The sequence below is a fragment of the Anguilla anguilla genome, chromosome 16 (genome assembly GCF_013347855.1).
Source record: "Anguilla anguilla isolate fAngAng1 chromosome 16, fAngAng1.pri, whole genome shotgun sequence".
NCBI classification, from domain to species: Eukaryota; Metazoa; Chordata; class Actinopteri; order Anguilliformes; family Anguillidae; genus Anguilla; species Anguilla anguilla.
This window is the reverse complement of record NC_049216.1, coordinates 11,294,922-11,310,180: the sequence shown is the minus strand read 5'-3', so window position 1 is coordinate 11,310,180 and position 15,259 is coordinate 11,294,922. Positions and strand designations below refer to the sequence as shown.

The 15,259-nt window shown below is 49.0% G+C and overlaps 2 protein-coding genes across 4 annotated transcripts in view; one reads left to right on the top strand and one right to left on the bottom strand.

Annotated features, from left to right (window-relative positions):
- Positions 1-485: 485 nt before the first annotated feature.
- Positions 486-2,218, top strand: pgpep1l (pyroglutamyl-peptidase I like). Its single transcript, XM_035395273.1, has 5 exons — positions 486-616; positions 862-914; positions 1,351-1,467; positions 1,690-1,916; positions 1,998-2,218. The coding sequence occupies exons 1-5, from the start codon at positions 583-585 to the stop codon at positions 2,212-2,214; spliced, it is 648 nt and encodes a 215-aa protein (XP_035251164.1). The 5' UTR covers positions 486-582; the 3' UTR covers positions 2,215-2,218.
- Positions 2,219-8,070: 5,852 nt separating this feature from the next.
- Positions 8,071-15,259, bottom strand: part of igf1ra (insulin-like growth factor 1a receptor) — a 96,796-nt gene continuing 89,607 nt past the window's right edge. For 2 of the 3 annotated variants that reach the window (XM_035396386.1, XM_035396387.1), the window contains exons 18-22: positions 14,422-14,581; positions 13,960-14,089; positions 11,640-11,774; positions 9,483-10,040; positions 8,071-9,335 (exon numbers count right to left, since the gene is read on the bottom strand). In XM_035396386.1, the coding sequence (XP_035252277.1) occupies positions 9,488-10,040; positions 11,640-11,774; positions 13,960-14,089; positions 14,422-14,581 (978 nt within the window). In that variant the 3' untranslated portion in view covers positions 8,071-9,335; positions 9,483-9,487. Of the gene's footprint in view, positions 9,336-9,482; positions 10,041-11,639; positions 11,775-13,955; positions 14,090-14,421; positions 14,582-15,259 lie in introns of those variants that run through there. The other variant, XM_035396389.1, reaches the window with a different exon arrangement.

Below are 15,259 nucleotides of genomic sequence, written 5' to 3'. Positions count from 1 at the left end.
GAGGAATAAGGAGGAAGGCGGGACCTTGGCTCACAGATCCCATGTTCCATTCAACTGGGGGCGGGGGGCTTATGAAAAAGCTTAATAAACCTTCTGATGTACCGCACTAGTCCCAAGTGGACCGTTAATGCTGCTACATACGGTAGCGTGTGAAATTCTATTTAAAATCAACCATTTGAATGCTATTTATTCCAGTTGATTAAACATGGGACGTTGACGCATGTAATGCATAGACTATATAGCCTAATCAGTCGTCGATAGGCTACAATGTTCTACAAGTTCTATTTTCTATATATGTTCTATTTTAAATAGGGCTTCAATTAGGCCTATACTACGTACATTTAAATTTAAATTTCCTATATTGCTGGCTAACAAACTAATCACTGTTCTAATACGCCTAAAAGAATATTGAAGGTCTACACCAACTAAAAGCAGATTCTGTACTTAGGCGTAGTCATTTGATACTTATTCGACTACATTATTGCCTCCCATGAAGACAAACGAAAAGTCGCAAAAGGCAGAAAGAGCAGTTTCCAGTTGCCCCTGCTAAGCAGCGTTGAAAAATAGCTGGACCAGACTAGAATGTCGCAAAGTGAAACCGTGGTGGTTGTAACAGGTAGAACGTAAGTTTTAAGAATAAATGCTGTACTAGAGGAGTAATAATATTAGCCTAGAGCAGTAGCCTAATAATAAAATAAGTCAAATGCTTAATTTTGCATCCTGCCATGCTGCATGAAATCACAACGAACTACCAATTTTTACTTCGTCCAGTTCCAGTGTTTACAAATGAAACAGCGTTATACAGTAAACCAATTACGAATAGCCGATATGCTATTCTAAAACCTGTCTATTTCTTTTTAGGGTTTGGTCCTTTCAGGCAATACCTGATTAATCCCAGCTGGCAAGCGGCTCAGGTGAGGTAGAACTGTTGAACTCATATTCAGTTAAAATGTTGGGCTACAGCCACTGTATGGAATGTGCTATATAAATAAAGATTGATTGATTATTCAGGTAGCCTACTTAAAATGAATTATGGCGAGGGGTTACATTTGGTTTCACATACGACATAATCGACGACACTTGATCCGCAAGGGTGATGACATGTGTAGGGTAGTTCAGTATCCCAGTTTATAAAATGATTGTGGGGCCCCCTGCTGGCCGAGGACCTCAAAACATCTGAACACGTAATCAGATCTCTAACGACAGAACCAAGCAACAGTCCACAAGTTATTCAGCTTCTAATACTTCTCCCAGCGATTTTGTGCGCGTTATTTCATTTTCTCCACTTCAGTGACTTCCACCGTACGCAGGTGTTGATTTTACCACGTCCTACTTTGCCCCCTCCTTCAGGGCCTTAAGATGTTGGGACTGGGAGAAGGTGTGGAAGTTTACATTAGAGAACTGCCAGTGAGCTATGCTAAAGCCCAGGAGCTTGTATCCAGCATTTGGGAGACGGTAAAGCCAAAGGTAAGTATGCTTGTATTGCCAAATTGTCACGAATGAAGTCTCGGATAGGCTACTTGCATGAAATTTAATCCAGAGCAGGTCTCTTCTTAAGGGACCCAATGTCAGTTTATCCACACGCAAACATGGCTCTTTAATCCAAATGAAAGGTTCGGTTCCGATTTAGTTTTCTTTTTCCATATCGTTAATTTGCAGTCTTCGCATCTTCATGTTGTCTTTGTCAAGTTGGCCGTCCACCTTGGAATTGCACCGGGGTCCAAAGCCGTCACACTCGAACAGAGCGGGAAGAACTATGGCTACAAGGACAGAGACGTGTGTGGCTGCTGTCCCCATGGAAACGTCTGTGTGGAGGGCGGCCCAGACAAACTGGACTCCGTCATAGACATGAAGTTCCTCACCAGACGCCTGAAGGGCATGGGGCTGGACGTTATTTATTCAAGGGACGCAGGGAGGTAAGATGGCGAAACGCGTAATTTCCACGATGAGTCTACGGGGCTGTAGGTCATACAGAACTATTTCTCTGCCACCTGCAGGTACCTCTGCGACTTTGTCTACTACTACTCGCTGCACATTGGAAAGGGGAAGGCAGTATTCATTCACGTGCCAGCATCGGGTAGCCTAGCTACCCCAGACAGGCTCGTGCCGCTGCTGCGCACAGTCATCATAACGATGCTACGTCAGCTGGAGGCCTCCGCGCATCCTGACCATGACCAGCTGCACATGGAGCTTCTTAATGCAGTGTCTACATAAAAATATTGAGTGAACATGATATTATTTAATATGTTGCTTTTTATAACATTTTAAAATTACGTTTTTACCATCTCCAAAGTTATACAATATTTCTGAAATGCTAAAAAAAAAATTGCGGATAACCATTCGTTGTGTACAGTATTTTTATTTACCCTAGATTTGGGTATTTAAAGACTAGAAAAGAAATGAAACTTATATTCTAATATTTCAGCCTTTCAAAATAGTTTATTTTCCCCGTAATGTAAAGAATCAGAATATATATACAACAGAATATACAAAAACATTTAAAACCTTCTGCATCTACTGAATCATTTAATATAAACACAGGAATTTGAATAATTTATACACAGCAAATTTAGTAACAAATTGGCCATATTCTCTTTATAAAAAAGTAAAAAAACAAAAAGAAAGAAAAGAAAATCAGTTCTGTAACGCTTTCCAGTGGTACAACTGAGAAACACGAAGTGCTGAATTGGTATGTTTAAATAACCTATCAACAAAACCTCAGATATATCAGAACTGGTATTTAAAAAATATCAAAGTTGCTAATAAGCCTGACATGCAAAAACAGTGCTATTATTTCAGGGATAAAATTCTTTGGGAAGCTAGGTTTTAATAACGCTAACTTATTAGCAGTGTTCCTGTGGTGAAATTTGAGGGTTTCACAGAACAGTCAAGGTGTGGAATAAATTTCAGACAGATTTCAGGTATTAAAAACAAACTACTTTCTTTTCTGTGATGACAGCACTGTAGTGTGAGAAAGAAAAGGCCCAAATATGATTAGACACAACGTTTTTTTGTTTTATAAAATCAGAAGAGGGCCTGGATATTGAGGCACCATGACAATGGGGGCTGGGGATCGGGGGATGGGCTCTTAACGTAACGTTGAATAAGTGCATCTGATGACCTCAACGTGCGTTTCCTCCCAACATCACCCCCAGTGCCCTGCTCCAACGGCTACTTCTAATCCTACAGCTCCTTTGTGCATTTCATTTTATCAACTCAATCGAACATATTAGAATACAGTATGTACAAAACTTTGACCTCAACAGGCACCTGTTCTGGTACACTTGCTAATTGGTTACCCTGGCTACCCAGATTTACAGCTGCCGATTTGGGAACTCCTGTCCTCCCAAAAGTTTAGGTGTGCAGTTTTGATATTCAGCTACACGTTTGGAAAACTAGGGCTACACCGCTACAATGCTGTGTCAAGCAAGACAGGCATTACAGTGAGACGGCGTATAACCACAGATTCTATGGGCTAACCAGATGGTCAGTTCCATCTTTGGACACGCCTCTTCATTAATATTCGTGAATCACAATACAGGATTAGGAATGTCTGGTAACCCTCCTGTATTTGGGAAGCAGAGAAGATGGAAGGACTCCAGGAGCTGACCATCTGGTTATCTGGTTAGTCAGAATCTGTAGAATAACCATAGATATTCCTATAGATGAACCAGATAGTTGAATCTATATTCTTCACATTGAAAGTACCATTTCCATCCTGTTTTCCAACAGAAAACACCCACATAAGCCAATTGTAATACCATAAGATAACGCCAAAGCCTCCAGCTTTTAAGAAAAAAGGAAGGCAGAAGCAATGTGGGAGTCAGTCTGGTTAGTCTATAGTAATATCTGTGGTACAACTCCACAGAGGTTTATGACACAATGCATCGGTCCAATCAGAGTAATGATGCAACTGAGCTAGCCAATAGAAAAAAAAACAGGATGGGAATCTATTCAACTAACAGGTGCCTGTAAAAATCAACCTTCAATGCAAGGCTTCTTTATGTTTTTTTATTCAAAAATTAAGAAAAGAAAATACATTAACTTTATTCAGATATACATAACAAGAAAGACACATAGAGCAGAACAGAAATGAAGTAGAGGTGTTTTGGGGGTGGGGGGTGGGGGGGGACAAAAAAAAAACAGATTTCTGATACAGAACTTAAGAGACACAGTACCAGACAAACTGCTTGAAATCAAATCATTTTGATTCAGTGATACGGAGCTAAAAGTTTTGTGAACATAAAAGAAAAAAAAAAAACTGCAACTGAATTAAAACGGTTTCAGTAGATCAAGGCCCCCCAAGCATAAAGGAATGCCAAGCGAAACAAGTGCCTGGAAATTTTAATCTATAAACCTCATGTTCATTATTGCGATTTTATGCATTAATTTATCTAGACCTGAGGTTTGCATATACAACATTCTGAAGAAAATCAACAGTAATAATAATAATAATAATAATAATAATAATAATAATAATAAAAATGATTAACTGTATGAGTCAACCTCAAAGTTTACAAAGAGCTGGCAATGTACCGAGCACTATTTTAAATCCTAAAATTGCCCAAAAATTCTGCACATTTTTTGTTCTATTCAGTTTTTCTTCCTTTCGCGACTACCCGTAATGTCCTGGACACTGGTGTCCTTACGTGGGTTGGTGTGTGTGATTGTGTAGCAGGAAGTCTGGCAGCAATCAATGTAAACTGACATTCGCTATGCAGCAGGCCAGCTTTCTGTCCATTTCATCACCGTGAATGAGTAAAAAAAGAAAATAAATAGCAATGATATCTATATTTCTTTTTATTAGACATTAAAACTCGATACACTACACCTACAAGTGACACACTCACGCCCATACACAAACGCAACACAAGCACAAGGCCTTAGAAAAATTGTGAACAGGTGGTGTTCTTAAAAAAATGTTTTGTTTTTTTTGTGTTTTTGTTGAGTTTTTTTTTTTTAGTTTGGACAAGTACCACACATGAGAAAAAAAAAAGCAGTTGTTTCCAGCAATGTGCCGTTCTACCAACCCAATTTCCATTGCTGTCAAAATTCAGTCCCTGCACCTCCTTCAAATGAAATAGAGTACTTAAGTGCCTTTGTTCGAAACGGTCGGTTCTCTTTAGAATTGGACCGCAAACCTTTCTTTCTTCTGCCCATCCTCCCCCAACTGGCATGTCCACCACCCCCCCCCCCCTCCCCAGTTACCTCCAATTCATTAAAGGAGCTCTGTGTCCTTTCTGTTTCTGCTGTACAACTTAAAAACAGGGAGGTAATCCATCTCTTTCACTCCATCTCTCTCTCTCTGTTTGTACAATGCAGGCAGTGTTTCCTGCCCCAATTTTTTGCTCTACCCAATAAAAGCTCTTGCTGCCCTCTTCAAGGTTCAGTTTCAACTGTAAACCCCCCCCCCCCCCAAAAAAAAGGAAAAGGAAAAAAAAAAAAAAACGGAGTAAGAAACGTAGTGTTTTGTGTAAAATCTGCTGAGAGCAGGGAGCAGCCAGGACCGGCCTGCACTGACGTGAGCAGCAGCATTATTAAACCAGCAGCACACTGATCATCTCCGCGTCCCGCCCCTCCCGAACTGACGAGGATGAGGAGGATGAAGGAAAGGGGCCGTGAGCCCTTGGGGGAGAAGCTCCCACGCGCTCGGGGAGCAGGGCTGCCAAATGGAATGGTTCTTTTTATTAAGGACGATGGGTAAGACGCAGTTTAGGCCGAGAGACTGGTTGGAAGAGAGGGAGGAGCATGTTGAATCCTTTAATGGCTCTCTCCCCACAACTAGACTGTCATATGAGGGGGGGGGGGTCTTTTCCATAGAAACACCCTGCCCCCCCCCTCAGGAACATGGGTAAGCGGTCCAGAAACCTTTTCCAGAATCCGTTTCTTTTGTCCTGTCAATTCCTGCTGCTCTGTTTCTGAGGCAGACTGTAGCTGTGAAAAGCATGCAGCTACATGCTAACGCCAACGCCGGCGACACACGTAGAGGCGCTACACCTGCCCACGGTATCTGTAGCTCCAGCCTTTGAAACACCGCCTGTAACTGACCCCCGAGGTCAACGCCGACCACCGGCTCCACACCTCTACAACCACCCACCCGTCTGACACATGACCCGTCATCCGCCTTAACGCTCCACCTCTCTTTCACCGACCTTCTTATCCCTGACACGCGCCTCTGTTTTTAAACCCGCCTACGTACCCGCGACCGCAGACGCCCTTGTGAGCCAGCGGCGAGGGCCTCCAGTTCGGGACAGAACCGGAAGGGGAAAGAGCGAGGTGGTGTTCGGCTGGAGATGTGGACAGGCGTAGGGCGTCTCCTTTTCGGTCACCACATAACTAACCCACCCAACGCTTCAGGGTGACGCCGACCACCCGAGAGCTACAGCAGTGTCGCCGTCCTTTGAGTTCCAGACTGCTCGACTCAAACAGAGCCAAAGAATATCTTACAGCGGGGCGGGCCGAGGGTCTGTTCTTAATCTGCACGGAGACACTCTGCCCTCCCCGCAAACCCAAGTGCGTGGAGTGTGTGGTTGGTAGTGTTGAGGTTTCTGCTGATACAGAGAACAGCAATGTAGTTCTTACGGGCTAACAAGGGGGGGGGGGGGGGAAATGTGAGATGTACTTCTTATGCACACGAAAGAGTGAGGTAGATACATGTTTGAAGAATAAAATGCCGCCCCCAGTCATAAAATTAATTCAACACGCTGCTTATGAGAATACCTCAAAGTTTATAGTCGATCACAGAGCTGTTCTTACAGACTTATACGTACTGATATAGAGTGATATGGGGGGAAAAATCCAACTTAGGAAATATTATGGGGGGGGGGGGGGAAGGGGACCCACAATGCAACTTTACTGACACAGAAACAGCCTTCAAAGCCCCTGATTCATGATCAACCAGCCAAAGCTTCTTTTCTTAACGTTTAACTGCGAGAGAACGAGAGTGCAGTCTAGTCACTGACACAGAAACAGAACGTGTGCAGAATGTGCGCACCACAACCAGATCTTCCTTTTCTTGGGTGCTGTCAGAATAAAACCCTGGGGGGGGGACTGGGGCTTGGGCTGAGAGAAGAGTTTAATGGGGGGGGGGGGGGGGGAGAGGAGAAATGGTGAGAACGCTGCAACAGAGAGGAGAGAGAGAGAGAAAGAGAGAGAGAGAGAGACAAACGGAGGACGATAATGCGAATGTATGGAGAGGAGAGTAAAACCTTGTTTTTTTTTTTTGACCTGAGACTGAGTCGCGCCCGGGCGGCTGCGCCGGACGCGGTGAGAGAGACGAGCGAGCGGGCGGGGCGAGCGAGCGAGGACGCTACACGCACGCGCTCGCTCACGCCAGGAGCTGAGCTGTCCATACCAACGACAACAACATCATCAACAATAATAATAACAATAACAATAATAATAAACACGTACGCTTCTAACAAAACGGAAAGCAAAAGAAAATATACTCATTAAAAAAATAGAAGGCATCGGATCACGTGGCAACAGATATCCTCATCGAGAAAAGGAAAAAACAAATTTAATATACACGATAAAACTATTTTTTCTTTTTCTTTCTTTTTTTGCGCCAGAGAACAAAGCGTAGGAGAAGGGACCGTAGTGGAAACAGTAAAAGATTAAACCTGAAGGATTTATTTTTAGATTTTATATATATATATATATGTATATTCATATATACATATATATACACACGATGTAGATTACATCCACAAAAGAAAAACAAAGAATAAAATAGCAGCTTCTTTTCTGTACAGACATGAAGATGAACCGTAAAAAAGTTGTATAAAAGTGACACAAAACGATGCGTGTGTGTGAATGATCCGCGGTTTGACGTACCCCCCGGTGAAAGAGCTTTCGTAGAAACTTCCGGACCGTACGGAGAGACTGAAGATGAGTCTAAAAAAAAAACCCGCCGCGAGCAGAACCCCGCTCACTCTCCGCCAGGCTCGTGAGGTTGAGTTTGGTGAGATCCGGCGATCTTTCTTAAAACGCCTCTCTTCGCCCTCGCCGTTTGTTTACGTCCCGTCTGACTGCGACCCCTGCCTGTGTCCGCTGCATCTCTCCGCTGCATGGACCGTTTTCCTTTCTCGATTTCAAAGTCTTCAATGGTTCTTTCTTTTGAATCCGCGCTTCCTGTTCGTTTCTGGTTGCCGTTCGTCCCCGGATGATGAAATAAATGAGAAGGTGGCCCGCCCGCCCTAACCCCACAGAGAGGAGGGAGGGAGGGAGGGAGGGAATAAGAGGAGACACGTTATCTTCTAAACGTCGAACGCGATAGTGAAGTTAAAAAAAGGAACGCCACAGTTTTAAAAAATGACACCAGTGTAAAGTGTGAGTGTTAGAGCAGTTTCATTCCTTCGATGTTCCGGGCGGTTGGGGCGTGGCTGGGGGATGAAAAAAATCTAAGGAGGGTAAAGTAACAAATTATAAATTATCAAGAGGAAAAAAAATGCATTTGGCAAAAAAAAATTTTTTTTTAAAACCCTTCCCCCTCTCATTTTCCACCCCTGTTATTGGTCAGCGCGCTGGAAGGGGCTGTCCCTCGATTTGCACGCGCTGATGAAGGTCGCTGCGTGAGGAGTAATCCAGGAGGGGGCCAAGATGGCCGACCGGCGCTCCTCCACGCGGTACGAGGTACGTGTCGACGGAGACAGGAACGGGGCAGAGGACCTGCAGGCGAAGTACAGAGTGCCCACGAGTATCCACACACACGCACGCACACGCACGCACACACACACGCACGCACACACACACACGCACACACTCTTCTGTTGGGTGGAATGGGAGGCCTTTCGTTTTCTCTGATTTGTCCCCCAAATCCCAGCGTCCATCCCATCAGTCTCCAGCGGGGACCCTGTTAGGTGCCTCTGTTTCTTTAAAAAAGTACCAAAAATAACCAAAGAAACAAAATATTCATATATAAAAGGGGTTCTACAAATAGGAGTTGGCGGATCCTCGAGACTGCGGCTGTTGCCGGGCGGATCCCACCTCTGGAGGCGCTCAGCAACGAATAGGTGGGCTGGGTGGGGGTTCTCATTTTTGTTATTGGGCGATTTTGTTTTTTCTTCAGGTTTATTTATTGATCCTCATCGTACTAATGACATAATAATTAGAAAAGACGTGAAAAAGAGCCCACTGAGGTACAGTGGGGAAAGGGGCTCACTCACACAGACGGAGGGGGGCGGGGCTTGTCCTGGATCAGCAGGCGGAGGACTGGGGCAGCCACTCACACGCTGCCCTCAGAGGGAGGGGGCGGGGCTTGTCCTGGATCAGCAGGCGGAGGACTGGGGCAGCCACTCACACGCTGCCCTCAGAGGGAGGGGGCGGGGCTTGTCCTGGATCAGCAGGCGGAGGACTGGGGCAGCCACTCACACGCTGCCCTCAGAGGGAGGGGGCGGGGCGGGGCTTGTCCTGGATCAGCAGGTGGAGGACTGGGGCAGCCACTCACACGCTGCCCTCAGAGGGAGGGGGCGGGGCTTGTCCTGGATCAGCAGGCGGAGGACTGGGGCAGCGGCAGGGCGCGCTCGTTCTTGCGGCCCCCGTTCATGTGCGCGTAGGGCGGGGCCTCCTCGAAGGCGGGCCGCAGTACCACCGCCGGCCCGTTGGCGGCGGGCGCGTGCCCGGCCCGTTTGTCCGAGGAGGCGGCGCCGGGCGAGGCCGGGGAGGAGGCGCAGGGGGAGGCGGGGCCCGAGGCGAGGGGAGGGGCGGGGTGGGTCCCCGTCGCCGCCGCGGCGGGCGGCTGCTGCTGCTGCTGCTGCTGATGCTGATGCGTGGGGGCGGGGCCTTGCGTGGGGGTGGGCTGCTGAGGGGGCGGGGCCTGGGCTCCCGGGGGCCCGGGGGAGGGGTCCAGCGGCACGCTCTCCATGTTCTCCGTCTCCATGTCCAGCTCCTCGGTGTCGGGCGGCTTGTTCTCCTCGCTGTAGAAGAAGCTCATCTCCCGGAAGGGCGGCTCCAGCTCCTCCTTCAGGCTGCTGATGATCTCCAGGAACGCCGGCCGCATCTTGGGGTTGTACTGCCAGCACATGCGCATCAGCTCGAACCTGCAGCCACACAAACACGCGCACAGGTACACACACACATACAAACACGCAAGTGCACACGCGCACAGATACACACACACACAGTGGGGGAAAAAGGGAATGGGGTCAGAACAATGTGTAGGAATTTTTCCATGCGTGTATCATTGTGATCGTTAAAATGAGACTAATTTCCCTATTGCTGCAACTGTGCCCTCTTGCCACCAGGTGGCATTGTTCACCACAACTAGAGCCATTAGACTCATGTGACTCAGTCACATGCTTTGTCAACATCTTCAGACATTTCTACATGTACTGCTGCTAGAAGTCAGAACAGTAGAGGCAGTTCAGATTTCTGACACAAAGTAAGGAAAAGCACAACTGATCCTATACTGTATGTACATGTATGAACGTATGCATATGTATATACAGTGCATCGAACACAGAAGAAACAGCGAGAGATAAACAAACCCCACAGAGGAGAGTTCCATGCAATAGAGCTCCACACAAACAAGCTAAGAAAACAGCTGGAGCCTTCAGAAATGAAAACCTTGCTTGCTTGCATGCGTGCGCTCGCAGAGAGTCAATGATAGAGAGAGAGACATGCAGGGACACAGAGAGTGAGAGAAAGAGACAGAGACAGAGAAAGACAAAGAGAGAGACAGAGAGAGCGAGCGAGAGAGACAGAGAGAGCGAGAGAGAGAGACAGAGAGAGCGAGAGAGAGAGAGCGAGAGAGAGAGACAGAGAGAGAGAGCGAGCGAGAGAGACAGAGAGAGCGAGAGAGAGAGACAGAGAGAGCGAGAGAGAGAGCGAGAGAGAGAGACAGAGAGAGAGAGAGAGCGAGAGAGACAGAGAGAGAGAGAGAGCGAGCGAGAGAGAGAGACAGAGAGAGAGAGAGAGAGAGCGAGCGAGAGAGAGAGACAGAGAGAGAGAGAGAGAGAGAGCGAGCGAGAGAGAGAGAATACACTGGGGGGGGGGGTAGCGAACAGCCGCGCTTCTGTTCAGGCGGAATCCGTGGCGCTCCTGCCTGCTGCGGCTCCCCCACCGCGCATGGGGGCTGCACTCTGGTAACGGCTAACCTTGGGGACTGCTATATCCATCACTGCTATATGAATCTCACATCAGCGAAGACCGGCAGGGGAAAGAAACTGATGAATCCCTTGAAACGTATACATACATTATATTAATCTATGAACAAGAGAGAGGAGCTTCCTCCCTAATGTGGATAACATCCCAACCAGGTTTCCCAGGCTCGTTCTTTTGTCATAAAACAACATTGCGTTTATTTTTATTTTTACGTAATCCTCATCTTAATTCTTTTACCAGCACACTTTTCGTTTAGAGTTACATGGAAGGTTTCACCATCTAGAGAAAGTTTTTTTTCTGGAAAGTACTGAATAAAGCCATTTAGATTGGTAATGGACAGATTATTATCATGGTTCATTATTGTGAGCTAGCAAACTGGTTCATGCCCACAACAGGGTTAATGGGTTTACATGCGTTCAGTGCATCATCTGCCGAAATGGACCAGAGACCTAGCGAGAGCCCCCCCCCCCCGCCCACAGCAGCGTTAGCGTCGTCATGGCGACAGTGAGGCGGGGCCGAGGGGGGCGGAGACTCACAGCATGTCGGGGCAGTTGTCCGGCTTGTCCAGCAGGCCTCCCTCCATGACGAAGCGCAGCACCTGCTCGTTGGACATGCCCTGGTACGGCTGCTCCGCCAGGGTGGCGATCTCCCACAGCACCACCCCGAACGACCTGCAGGGGGAGACAGAGAGGCTCACACCAGGGCAACCCCAAACAACCTGCCGAGGGGGGGGGGGGGGAGAGAGACAGAGACAGAGACACAGACGTAAACAGGCACCGCGTCGAACGACCTGCAGGGGGAGACAGAGAGGCTCACACGGCTCAACCCCAAACAACCTGCCGAGGGGGGGGGGGGGGGAGAGACAGAGACACAGACGTAAACAGGCACCGCCCTGAACGACCTGCAGGGGGAGACAGAGAGGCTCACACCGGCGCAACCCAAAACAACCTGCGGAGGGGGGGGGGGGGGAGAGACAGAGACACAGACGTAAACAGGCACCGCGCCAAACGACCTGCAGGGGGAGACAGGGAAAGGGGAAGAGTTAAGCATCCGTGACCTCTGTGCTCATCTGTGCTCCCCATTAATGCTGGTACTGCGCCTTCTTATTTTATTAGTTCACACTGCGGTGCGTGTGTGTGTGTGTGTGTGTGTGTGTGTGTGTGTGTGTGTGTGTGTGTGAGTGAGTGAGTGAGTGAGAGAGAGAGAGAGAGAGGGTCACTGGGTTTTTTTCTGTTCATGTCATCTACATATTTACGACACATGTGAAGCACTGCGTATTTGAATGTGAGAGTACAACAGAGCAAAGGGGAGGGGATAATAGAGGATTGTTATTAGGGTTATTAACACTTCAGAGCCCCCCACCCCGGGAAACGGCCCTAATCGCTTTCAGCGCGCTCCAGTACGAGCCCCGAAAACTACGAGCCCAGAAAACTACGAGCGGAGCTGGAATGCGTCAGTGGTGCTGCCGCCCATAAATACGAAAGGCTTTCTTCCCCCCCCCCCCCCCCGTCCGCTACGGTCCGATGACTGGTCTTTAAAATGGCGCTGAGTTCCGGGCTCCCCTGCGCAGTGCCCATAGCGACGCTTTGTGCCAAAACGCTACCAGATGCTACAGCTAGAACGGCAGGAAATGCGGAGAGACTTGGGGGAAAATTTGGGGGGGGGGGGGGGGTGGAAGAGTGGCCTGGTCCCACACTAAGGTGTGAGATAAGTCTGTTGCCGAGGCGACGGAAACAAGCAGAGGCGAAGTCAACTTGGGTGCAGTGTTCCTCCGGACATGTGTTGTCCATTAGCTCAAAATGATTCAGTGCGATCCAAAAGCCGGTGAGAAAATGTGACTGGGGGGGGGGGGGGGGGGGGGCTGAGCCGCTAAATAAAAACACAAAGAGCGGGGTGTTGCCAGTGACTGTTCATTAGCTCTCGCCTGGCTGTGGATCACAGCCGACGCTCATCGCCCCTCAAAGAAAAAGCCATTAGGGCAGGATTTGTAGCTAAGAGCAGCATCAAGAGCCATGAGAACACAAAGACACATGAGAAAGTGTGTGTGAGAGAGAGAGAGAGTGTGTGTGTGTGTGAGTGAGAGAGAGAGAGAGTGTGTGTGTGAGTGAGCGAGAGTGTGTGGGTGTGTGTGCGTATGTGCGTGTGCTTCCATGCATGTGTGTTTTTAAGTTTCTTTTATTTGAGAGACACTGCAGGGCCACTGATGTAGTGAGAGAACTGGGGGCAGAGGGGGCGAGAGAGAGGGAGAGACAGAAAGAGAGAGAAGGAGGGAGGGAGGGAGGGAGCTTTAATCGTGTTCAACTACAAGAGTTGAAAGGAGAAGAGAAAATGTGGGCATGTGGGCTGTGGGGGGGCTAAATTTGTGGTTTCCCGGCAGCGACTGCCCTATAATTTAAAAACATGGGAGGGGAGGGGGCAAATGGACGGAGAGGCAGAACACACAAGAACACCCCCCTCCTCCCCCCCCGCCACTTCCTGCACAGTAGCCGGAATGAAGGAAGTGTCCGACAGCAGCTCTCCTACATTAAGGCTGTGACCAGACCTCCTGGAGAGGGGGGGGGGGGGGATCTCGCGGCCCCGCCCCGCCCAGCGCTCACCCCGGCCGAGACGCGCGGTAACCTGGGCCGCCGCTCGCCGCTAACGGCTAACAGCGGAGCGCGCCATCTTTACTTCCTTTTTCCTGTTTTTCAGAAGCGTTTTGTGAAGCCCCGCCCCTGACGGCGGGCTGCCGGCTGTTCCCGGGGACACCGGGTCGCGCGGCCGAGCCGGCCCTCTGCCCGAACGGCGCGGCACGGTGAGACAGCGAGGGGGGAGGAGGGCGGGACAGCGAGGGAGGAGGGCGCGCCCATCTCTTACCACACGTCCGAGTTGGTGGTGAACACGCCGTCCTTCAGCGACTCCGGGGCCATCCAGCGCACGGGCAGCAGGCCCTTGCCCCCTTTGCGGTAGTAGTCCGTCTCGTAGATGTCCCTCGTCATGCCGAAATCTGCGGGGCGGGGAAAGGGGGGGTTCGGCGTGAGGACAGCGAACCTACGCAACGCTGCTGTGGATCACCGGAAGGTTCTGAGGGTTCATCAGCCCCTCCCAGAGCTTGTTGCGTGCGAGTAGCATGCTTCACCTGCAGAATTCTTCTCTAACATGGCGTGCAAAAGCTCAGCAAATGGAGGAAAAACCAAGGATACGAAGAAAAAAGCCTGAGGTTGGTGACCCAGCCACTCTAGCCTGTAGACTATTGACCCAATCAAGCTCCACCATTAGGGTGATTATGTAATACTCTGCACCAATGGCGTGCGTGCGTGCGTTTTTACAAACACTCGCCTCCGATCTTGACGGTGAAGTCCTCGGCCACCATGCAGTTCCTGGCCGCCAGGTCGCGGTGGACGAACTTGTTGGCGTTGAGGTAGGCCATGCCGTCCGCGATCTCTCCCGCCATCTGGATCATCTTCTTCAGCGGGGGCAGCGGCAGACTGGACGAGTTCTGCGAGGGAGACGGCGGCTGGGTTTGCGTCTGCGTGTTCGGTAATGGCGGGATGTGAATCCCGGGGAACGTCTTCACTGTATGTAAATCAGCTCACTCTGATTGGCTCAGGTAAATCAGGTGAATCTGAGGGGCTCAGGTAAATCAGGTGAATCTGAGGGGCTCAGGTAAATCAGGTCACTCTGAGGGGCTCAGGTAAATCAGGTGAATCTGAGAGGCTCAGGTAAATCAGATGAATCTGAGGGGCTCAGGTAAATCAGGTGAATCTGAGTAGGCTCAGGTAAATCAGGTGAATCTGAGGGGCTCAGGTAAATCAGGTCACTATGAGGGGCTCAGGTAAATCAGATGAATCTGAGAGGCTCAGGTAAATCAGATGAATCTGAGGGGCTCAGGTAAATCAGATGAATCTGAGAGGCTCAGGTAAATCAGATGAATCTGAGGGGCTCAGGTAAATCAGGTGAATCTGAGGGGCTCAGGTAAATCAGCTCACTGATTGGCTCAGGTAAATCAGGTGAATCTGAGGGGCTCAGGTAAATCAGGTGAATCTGAGGGGCTCAGGTAAATCAGGTGAATCTGAGGGGCTCAGGTAAATCAGGTGAATCTGAGGGGCTCAGGTAAATCAGGTGAATCTGAGGGGCTCAGGTAAATCAGATGAATCTGAGGGGCTCAGGTAAATCA

Bases quoted from the DNA above. Each gene is read 5' to 3' on its own strand.
- pgpep1l (XM_035395273.1), top strand. From the start codon at position 583: ATGTCGCAAAGTGAAACCGTGGTGGTTGTAACAG. The intron at 915-1,350 runs GTGAGGTAGAAC...CCCCTCCTTCAG, and splicing joins CCAGCTGGCAAGCGGCTCAG to GGCCTTAAGATGTTGGGACT. The intron at 1,468-1,689 runs GTAAGTATGCTT...GTCTTTGTCAAG, and splicing joins GGGAGACGGTAAAGCCAAAG to TTGGCCGTCCACCTTGGAAT.